Genomic DNA, 9,650 nt, shown 5'->3' on the forward strand with positions numbered 1-9,650 from the left:
AGGGCGTTCCTGATAATGGTTTGGGGAATGAGATGTCCAATGCTGGCAGAAGTGTCACGGACTGAAGTGCTAGAGGGCCCAGTCCTCCGTTCCTGGCGGACCCGTGAGGTCCCGACAGGGTGCCGGATGCATTCGTGGCCGCTGTATGGAAAAACTTCAACTCAGGAGAAACTGGCGCAGGTGACTTGGCTTAATTCCAAATCTTAACATACACCTCAACTACCAGCTCATTTAAAAAGGAGACGAAAAGGAAGAGGAGGAGAAGAAAAGAAAAACTCTGAAGGTACTGTTCCAAGTCACACAGCAACTCAGTGGCCTCTGCTCTCTCACTACCAAATCGCAAGAGTAAGCGAAGGAGACCGCACCACTCTCTCCGGGGCAGTGCTTCCCACTGTGCCTTCCATCCCGCCGGCAGCGGCTTCAGCCTTCCCCCCGGCTCGGCGTTCTCCACCACCCAGGAAGGTATCCCAGCCTACACTAAACCGGGAACTCATGGCTAAGCAAGGGAGGTATCCTGGGGGGGGGCCCGCAGGGTTTTAGGGTCAGGGGAGGAGACTGTAAATTGCTCATTGCCTTTTAGTTCCGGAACAAGAAGAGCGCCAAAGGACCCTGAAGCACCAACCGCCGCCACCTGCCGGAAGCCACTGCTTGGGCGTGTTCTTTCAGCTGGAGAGCGGGCGTATCCCGTGAGTCCGCGGGCGCATCCCGTGAGCCCGCGGGCATTCGAGGACTACGACTCCCGGCATGCTTCGAGGCAGCTGGAGTTAACCCTTCGGTACCCGCAGCCTCCCAGTGCCCCGCCTCCGTCCTTACCTGGATCCCGCAGGGTGAGTTTTTGGGAGCTGGGGAGGGACTCTTTCCTTTTATTGAAGCTTTATTGAAGGTGTGCGTGTGTGTGTGTGTGTGTGTGTGTGTGTGAGAGAGAGAGAGAGAGAAAGAGAGAGAGAGAGAGAGAGAGAGAGAGATGTATTCTGGAAGGGTGAATGATTCTGATTTTTCTAAAATGGGACAATGTTCAGTAATGAGATTCAGACGCATTTTTGCAAGTGGAAGACTGGATGCCAGCTCTCTGAACCCCAGGATCTAAGTGGAATCACTACTGTCCTCCTGGGAATGCTGCCTAAATCTTTTTCTATTACCCCTAGAACAAAAAATAGCCAGCAACGCCTCCTCTATACCTATGGCCTCCGACTTAGACCCTACCCTGGTGCCCCCAGCAAGGTTTGGAAGCTGGCCCCAGAGTCAGGGTTTTTATTGTCCCTTTGGTTGGGAGGTGAGTACCTGTGGAGCCCGAAGGACCTTCCACATCTTTCAGATTAGAGATTCTAGAATTTAGGCCCTTTGCGTCTCAGGGCCTGCCCTTCCCTTCAGGTGCACCACAGAGTGTCTGTAGGTTCAGCAGGCATCCTGCCTTTGTTTGACTTGCATAACCATGGGCTTGTGGAAAAGGGTTCCTTCCCAGGAACTATGGGTGGTGGGTGTTAAACACGATCCTTGCCCCCACCCTCATCCTTAAGTCAATCCTAGGAACAGGAGACAATCCTCTTTCTGTTACTATTCCTTATCTATATTGTGCACAATTCCAGTTCTGGGCTGGGAGGGAGAGGGACAGGACTGTAAGTATTGAGGATTAATAGACTGTGGGGTCAACTACCCCTGCTCCTCATTTGTGGTAAGAGGGGCCTTTTTTTCACCTTTCACTGCTCCCAGACCCCACTTTTTTTTTTAAAGATTTTATTTTTAAGTAGTCACTACACGCAACGTGGGACTCGAACTCACAACCCCCAGATCAAGAGTCACATGTTCTACAGACTGAACCAGTCAGGTGCCCCTCCCGCACCTCACTTTAACAATCCAGTTCAGGGGAGCCTGAGTGGCTCAAATGGTTAAGCGTCCTACTTCGGCTCAGGTCATGATTTCACGGTTCATGGGTTCGAGTCCCGCATCGGGCTCTGTGCTGACAGCTAGCTCAGAGCCTGGAGCCTGCTTCAGATTCTGTATCTCCCTCTCTCTCTGACCCTCCCCTGCTCACGCTGTCTCTCTCTCTCTCAGAAATAAATAAAACATGAAAAAAAATTTTTTTAATTAAAAAAAAAACCCCACAATTCCAATTCATAAAACCTCCCTCCCTCCAGGTCATAAGACCTCAGCCTTTAAGAATCTAAAGCCGCTAGAAAAAAGGGCTACTCTGTGCCAGGGGGTTGAGGCCTGGAATGCCTGGATCCCCTTTTTTGCTTCACCCCTATATCAGGGTCTGTCACTGGCAAGCATCCTATCCTTACTCCGGAGGTTAACTCCCACATTCTGGGCAGTTTCTGGCTTCCTTCCCCTGCCCCCAAAGGGGCCATTGTTCTGGCCACCATTTGGGGCTGAGTGAACAGAAGAGAGAAGACCTTGGGGCAGGAGTCCTGAACCATAGGAGTCCAGGACAGGCCAGCATATCTCTCCTCTATCTCACCCTCCCCACCGCCAACTGGCTCCCTGCCCCTGCCCCCGCCCCTTGACATCCCAGACTCCCTGGCTATTTAAACAGAGATGGGTGCCCCCATCGGCACACTGTCCTTTGCCTACCGGACATCATGCCTCCCAAGAAGGATGTTCCTATGAAGAAACCAGCAGGACCCTCTATTTCCAAGCCTGCTGCCAAACCAGCAGCAGGGCCCCCTCCAGCCAAGACCAAGGCTGAGCCAGCACCAGCTGTCCCTCCAGCCGTCCCTCCAGCCGTCCCTCCAGCCCCTGAGAAAACCCAGGAGCCCCCCATCGATCTCTCCAAAGTGGTGGTGAGTCCCAGGAAAAGTGAGGAAAGAATTCGGAAGGGGTGGTACAGGGTGGGAGACAGCCTAGGGGAGAGGGGTATCTGGAAGATAGGGAGTCAGCAAGCATTGGAATGATATTGGAGATTTCTCTTTGTCTCCCATTTGGAAGCATCCAGGCTTATGACTATGATGTTATCTTTGTTGTTCTCCCCCTCTAAACTATAATGTGTGTGGGTACGTATACACAAACACACACTCACTCTCTCATGGACCCCCCTTGCTTGAGGCAGGGACTGTGAGATGGGGAACATCTGGGTTCTGAGGACAATTTCAAGGTGAAGGGAGGGAGTTGCTGCCTGTGCCTGGCTGACTGTTCAATTCTAAAAGCCACAGCTCTGAACCCCAGGAGGGAAGGCTGAAAAGGACAGACTTGTTAGACAATCACAGCTGGGGGCCAGGGGTAAATTTAGCCTTTGTTCAGCCCCCAGTTATGTGAGGGATGCAGGGCTCAGGGCACTGGAGGGAGGGGAACAGGTGGCATGGGATTAACCCTGTTCCCAGGAAACCCTCCCCCCTATAATTCCTTCTCTTGGGATTCTCCCAAGGTCCAGAGCTGGGAATGGGACTGAGGTGGCTGGGCTCCCAGCCTGGTCTTTTTGGGCCCCTCCCCAGAAGTGGCTGCCAGTTTGTTGGGAGGAGTGCTGGAGGCAGATTGAATGAGCCCTGTCATCCCTCCTCACCTGTTCTTTTCTTCCACAGATCGAGTTTAACAAGGACCAGCTGGAGGGTGAGGAGAAGCTGGTCCCTTAAGCCCTACTGTCTAGTCCCAAACTCCTGGTCATATCCTTTTTCTGTTCCCCTAACTCCAGTCCCAACCTTGAAACCTTCCATGCTAGTCGTCTTTGTGTCTCCTATTCTGCCCAGCTTTCGCACATAGTTTCTGAATCTACTTTCTGTCGGGGNAACACTGACCACTCCTTATGCTTCAGAGTTCAAGGAGGCCTTCGAGCTGTTTGATCGAGTAGGGGATGGCAAGATCCTGTATGGCCAGTGTGGGGACGTGATGAGGGCCCTGGGCCAGAACCCCACCAACGCCGAGGTGCTCAGGGTCCTGGGGAATCCCAAGAGTGATGGTGAGAGGGATGCTTGGAAGAGTGCGGTTTTCAATGTGGTGGTGGAACTGAGGAATGTTGGCAAGGTCACAAGGGATGCTGGGGTGGGTCTCTGGACTTGAAAAACTGTCAAACATAAGATGGAAAAACATCCTGAATATCGAACAGGATGAAAGCCTTCGTGGTAGGACTGGGAGCTGGTTCCAAGGTGACTCTACAGTGACCTCTCTTTCCCCTTTCTAATTTCCAGAGCTGAAGTCCCGGCGTGTGGACTTCGAGACTTTCCTGCCCATGCTCCAGGCAGTAGCCAAAAACCGGGACCAAGGCACATATCAGGACTACCTGGAGGGCCTTCGGGTGTTTGACAAAGAGGGGAACGGCAAAGTCATGGGAGCAGAGCTCAGACATGTCCTCACTACCCTGGGTGAGGCAAGGACCGGAACTCCTATGGGTTGGAGAGAAGGGGGTAGACCAAGAAGATTAGCCAAGTAGGCAGAGCCAAGGAACAATAATGGTCCTGTAGGTCGTGGGTAGGAGAGTGGGAATCTAAAGGGCTTCTTCCTGCAGAAGGTAAAGTGAAAGTAGATGCGGATGCCTCCCAAAGGACAGAGAAAGGGGATGAGCTAATATTCTGTTGTGGGAGAGATGCTTATGCTCTGTGATCTGGTAGCCCTTTAACCCTCTGGAATTCAGTTTCCCTCTGTCAGAGCTTTAGACAGGTGCTAATGCAGGTGAAATGGAAAGCAAGGTGGAGTAACACATTCAAGGTGTTACCATTACAAGGAGAGGATTCCTTTGGGGTTCTGTTGCTATGAACAAGTCTTCAAGGGTGGGAGAAGAGAAAGCACCATCCAGAAGAGTGGCCTGGTTTGGGAGGGAGGGAGGGAGGGCAGTGTCTGGGGCTAAAATGCTGTGTCTGGGGCTCAGGAGAGAGGATGACTGAAGAGGAGGTGGAGACTGTTCTGGCAGGACATGAGGACAGCAATGGCTGCATCAACTACGAAGGTGAGGGTCCAGGGGCGCAGAAGGGACAGGGGAGAGGAGGCAGAAATCTCGCGGTATGTGGTGGGGGCACCAAGGGCCTGGATTATCTAAAATCAGATGGATTATCAAGGGCCTGCTTCTGAACCCCTCTTGCCTCCTCTCTGCAGCCTTCCTGAAGCACATCCTAAGCGTCTGAGCTCTACAGGTAGGGCCCTTCCACTCTGACTGGAGAGGCAAGTTTCCTTTCCTTCCCTCAGTCAGGGTAGAAAAGGAGGGAAGTGCGTTTTCGTGTCCTGGGGCGCGCGAGCGACAGGCCTTGGCAACTTTCATTTTTTTCCACAGATGCCGCGGGGCCGGACGCTGCCCGCCCCCCCCTTCCCCGGCAGGCGGAAGCACGTTCCTGCCACTAGGAGGCCACCTATTGTTTCAAAATAAAGAGACGGTTCTTCCCTTGGCGTCTGACTCTTGCTTTCTTCAGATGTGGGGGAGGGAAGGGAGGGCTCTCCTCTCCCCTATCCGATATCCTCTGATATTGCCGCTGCAAGGAGCAGATTCCTTGCGGCCTACTCTATCTACTTCTGCGGGTTCCTCCCCTCAGGTAGGGCTATTCTAGAGAAAGAAGAAGCAGCGGGCCCTGCCCACCTCATTACTAATGTAGCAATATTATCTGCCTACGGCCAGGCCAGGATTCCTATTGGTCGGATCCGCTGAGGGTGACGTCATTGGAACGTACGAAGACTAGGGTTGGGCAGCGAGCCGGAGCCATTACTGCAGGAAAAGGTCCCGCAGAGCAGAGCGGCCAAAATGGTGGGGCCTGGGGCCTGGAAGGATAAGCGGGATTTGGGGCAAGAGGCGGGAAGTCGGGGGTAGGGCTTTGCAGAGGGAACCTGAGGGCCTGGAAGGTCGGAGGTGGGGTTGGAAAGTTTGGGTCCTGTCCTGCCGGGAAAGCGAGTCCCCAGCATGGAACAGAGTTTGTGGTTCAGTTTGTGGGACGGGGGTAGAAGCTTGGGGGGTTGGAGTTGAGATGCTGACCGATCCCCTCTTCTCCGAGCAGTGTGATTTCACCGAGGACCAGACTGCAGGTAGGTAATCTCTGACCCCTACTGAGGTCATGCTTAGGGAGAGGGACCCCCGCCTCTAGCACCTATCCCATAATCCCACCTGTCATCTCTTTAGCACCCCCAGGGAAGTACTTCCTGGATTCCCTTCTCTTTCTGGATCCTCCATTTTCTTTTCTCACTCTTTCTTCCTCCCTCCCCTTTCACTCTAGATCCGAGCCCCAAGCCCCGGGTGAGTTTTAGGTGGTGTGGGTGTGTGAAACAACTTGGTCACCTAATGCCTGCTGTGTGTGGGGTTTGGGGAGGGTGTATTAAGTTGCCTGCGCTCCTCTGTCCCTTAATCAGCTTCTGCCTCTTTTCTCCTCCTGTGATAACTCCCCTCCCCCAGCTTGGATTTGTGAAGACTGTAAAAAGCAGTCACCTGGAATTTTGTGACACTGGGGACAGGGAATTTGCTGAGGATACTTCGTAGCTGTATCCTCCGAAAGAAAGTACCGGAGAGGTGGGAAGTGGCAGGCTGGGATGACCCCGGTCCCAGGCTGCTGCTCCCACTTCCTTATAAGGACAGGACCCAGACAGGGCGGTGGCAAATTCCTGCCCTGAGTAGAGTTGTGAGGAGGCTGGACAGGCTTGCTCCAGGCAGAGGGGGGTGTGTAAATGGATGTTACCATTCTGCCAAGGGGGGAAGAAGAAGGCTGTGTCGTTATGTGGGACACTTGAGTTGGGAGGCAGGGACGTTAGATCCCTCTTAGTGGACTTCCGTGTACAGTGATATAAATATCTGGTTTCCTCAGCATGATCAATGTTGAATGGGCAGAAGGGGCTGTTAGGGAGGGTCTGGGTTAACCCCCGCATGCCCAGTGCTGATGTGTATCTGAATCTTCAGAGTTCAAGGAAGCTTTCCAGCTGTTTGACCGAACAGGGGATGGCAAGATCCTGTACAGCCAGTGCGGGGACGTAATGAGGGCCCTGGGCCAGAACCCCACCAACGCCGAGGTGCTGAAGGTCCTGGGGAATCCCAAGAGTGATGGTGAGGGTCCTCAAGAACAATTTCTCAGTGTGGTAATGGGCCTACAGTTCTTCAGTTGAGAGCTTCCCTTTATCTTCATAGGCCCAAAACTCAAAGCAGGTTTGTCTCCACTAGCAAATCTCCCACAGATTTCTCCTGCTTTGCATGGGAGCCACCTGCTCACTTGTGACCCCTGTAGTCTCCCCGGTTCTGAGAACCTGTGTGACTTTCCTTACACCTCCTTTATGGCAGAGATGAATGTGAAGGTGCTGGACTTTGAACACTTCCTACCCATGCTGCAGACTGTGGCCAAGAACAAGGACCAGGGCACCTATGAGGACTATGTCGAAGGCCTTCGGGTGTTTGACAAGGAGGGGAATGGGACTGTCATGGGTGCTGAAATCCGGCATGTCCTCGTCACACTGGGTAAGACTCTACCCTTGCTCTTTAAGCTGAGGTGCCGCCTGATAACACACCTGCCACCCAGTTCCCAAAATGTTTTTCTTTCCCTCTGCAGGTGAGAAGATGACAGAGGAAGAAGTAGAGATGCTGGTGGCAGGGCATGAGGATAGCAATGGTTGTATCAACTATGAAGGTAAGGGATGAATTGGGGCTTTAGTGGAGAAAGCAGTTGTATAGGCAGGTCATGCCCAGCATTTGGGGCTTTCTATGTCCCTGGGCTCCAAAGAGAACCAGGAGGCAAGGGGCAGGGCCCAGCCCAGCCCAGGATGGGAGGCCACAGGGGTATGACTGGAAAGGAAGGGGGAATGTGTGAAGGGTGGGGAAGGAATGGGAAGTAAAATAAAGGGAATGTCTGTTCCCCACTGCCTGACCTGTTCACCCCATGTCTGTGTCTTGTCTTCACCATTAATGTCTCTTCCTTCCTGCAGCGTTTGTGAGGCATATCCTGTCGGGGTGACGGGCCCATGGGGCGGGTACGGCTCCTCCCAGCCTCCCCTTCTCTAGTTGCCCTCCCCGGTGTTTTTCTTCCCAACCTTTGCTCTCTAGCCCCTGCCCTTCCCCTACTACCATCTGACTTCCTCTTAGCATGTTTCTGCATGGAGCTGACTGGGGAGGGAAGGGATTCCTCAAAGAGGAAGACAGCCTGGGGGTGTGGTACCTCCTTTTCTCCTAAAATGGGCTCTGAGGTTTTGCTCATAGGGCCCAAGGTGCTGGTATCTGGGAACTCGCACCAGCCTGTCTCCGTCTTGCTTCAGGGTGATCCTTTGGCCCTGGCGCACAGGTGGTTGGCATAGGGGGGTTGGTTGCCTGCCCCATTGTGCTGCTATAGCTCAACAGTCTTCTTCCTTCTGCTGGGCAGCTTGGAGGTACCCTAACCCAAACTTCTGTCTTCTCCTGCCAATGGCTGACAGTAGCTGTAGGTGTAGCCGAGAACTTTTCTGCCTCTGCTGTGTTCCTGCTGCTCGGGGGTGGGGAGGCTAACAGCTGGTGGGAGGGGAGCTGGGGGCTGAGAGAACTGGGCAGACTCAAGGTGGCTCCTCTACAAACCCAGCGTTGGGTTCTGTGGGCACGTTCTTCTGCTACCTTTGTGGTCTTGTGGTCTCCTGGCCCCTGGTGGACCCCTCCCCTTGCCCTACTCCCTGGCTTACCCCTCTCTTCTATCCACAGAGCTCGTCCGCATGGTGCTGAATGGCTGAGGACGTTGCTGGTGTGCCCAAGCCCTGTGCCTTCCCTGTGTGAGACTGTGCACGTAGCCCTAAAGGCCTCCTAAGTCCTCCTGTCACAACCACTTTTGCCAGCTTTTCTCCCCTGGATGTTATTTGCTGTCAGCCATCACCAAATAAACTTTCTCTGTGCCCTAAGTCCGGTTCTGCTTTCCTTACTAAGCAGGGTGGAGGGGAGGAGAGACAATCCAGGGTCAATAGATCAGGGGTTGGGAAAGCTGGGAAAGGGCTCGAAGGATCCATCTTTGTGTCATTTAAGAAATGCTGGCCCCATTCATTGATGCTACAGAGGCCACCCCTCGGGGGATTAAATCCATTAATCCCTATAGGACCAAGGCTGGCCATCCTCGTTCTATTCTATTTGTCTGAGTCCTCTCCTAGCCCTCCAGCTGGCTAAATCCAGCCTTTACCCTCCCAAGCATTGAAGTCCTTTTGTGGAAAAAGCCCAGGGAGTGTCTGCATGGAGCTAAAGCCAGGCCATATTAGCACAGCCTGAGCCTGTCTGTCACCTTGGCAGGGCTAGGAGCCAATAATAACAAGTCTGTGAGATGCCTGCCTTCTTCCCGCCTAATAAGGGAAGGAATGGAGCCATTACTTCTAAAAGGATAAGGATACAAAACCTCCAGGTTGTGAGGATGTCCTTCCAAGTCTCTAACAGCTATTTTTAGGGCAGGTGAGAGCCTCTGCCCAGCCCCCGTACCAGTGCAGTCCTGACCCCTGTGCTGCCTTTAGCTTGTGGAAACAGGCCCAGTTATCTGTGTGCCTGTGGCTTGCTCGGTGCTTCTCCAGCCCAGGCGCAAGCCCTTGGGAAGGACTCCGGGAAGGCTGCCCCCAGCCCGATCCCCCTGCCTGACAGCCACAGGTAAGAGAACACAGAAGGCATTCACAAGATGGAACTGAAAGCAAATTAATTTATAAAAAAAAAAAAAAAAAAAAAGAAAGAAAAAAGAAAAAAAAAGAAAAGAAAAGAAAAATTTACAGAAAACTTTTGAACAGAAGAAAGGTGCGAAGACGCAGAGGAAGAGAAACATGGGGACGTGAGGAAC

General features: G+C 53.1%; 2 protein-coding genes across 3 annotated transcripts; both read left to right on the forward strand.

Annotated features, from left to right (window-relative positions):
* Positions 1 to 141: 141 nt before the first annotated feature.
* MYL6B (myosin light chain 6B) lies at positions 142 to 5,307 on the forward strand. The gene is made up of 9 exons (XM_077757481.1): positions 142 to 462; positions 581 to 827; positions 2,534 to 2,780; positions 3,516 to 3,543; positions 3,746 to 3,889; positions 4,119 to 4,292; positions 4,796 to 4,873; positions 5,020 to 5,057; positions 5,195 to 5,307. The coding sequence occupies exons 3-8, from the start codon at positions 2,580 to 2,582 to the stop codon at positions 5,046 to 5,048; spliced, it is 654 nt and encodes a 217-aa protein (XP_077613607.1). The 5' UTR covers positions 142 to 462; positions 581 to 827; positions 2,534 to 2,579; the 3' UTR covers positions 5,049 to 5,057; positions 5,195 to 5,307.
* Positions 5,308 to 5,567: 260 nt separating this feature from the next.
* Positions 5,568 to 8,742, forward strand: MYL6 (myosin light chain 6). Of its 2 annotated transcripts, XM_077757482.1 has the most exons (7): positions 5,570 to 5,659; positions 5,907 to 5,934; positions 6,797 to 6,940; positions 7,172 to 7,345; positions 7,437 to 7,514; positions 7,810 to 7,854; positions 8,549 to 8,742. In XM_077757482.1, exons 1-6 carry the CDS (start codon positions 5,657 to 5,659, stop codon positions 7,836 to 7,838), a joined length of 456 nt encoding a protein of 151 aa, XP_077613608.1. In that variant the 5' UTR covers positions 5,570 to 5,656; the 3' UTR covers positions 7,839 to 7,854; positions 8,549 to 8,742. The 2 variants fall into 2 exon arrangements, with proteins under 2 accessions (XP_077613609.1, XP_077613608.1); XM_077757483.1 differs by lacking the exon at positions 7,810 to 7,854 and having other exon boundaries at positions 5,568 to 5,659.
* Positions 8,743 to 9,650: the final 908 nt, after the last annotated feature.

This window comes from Crocuta crocuta, unplaced genomic scaffold (assembly GCF_008692635.1).
Source record: "Crocuta crocuta isolate KB4526 unplaced genomic scaffold, BGI_CrCroc_1.0 scaffold549, whole genome shotgun sequence".
NCBI lineage: Eukaryota > Metazoa > Chordata > Mammalia > Carnivora > Hyaenidae > Crocuta > Crocuta crocuta.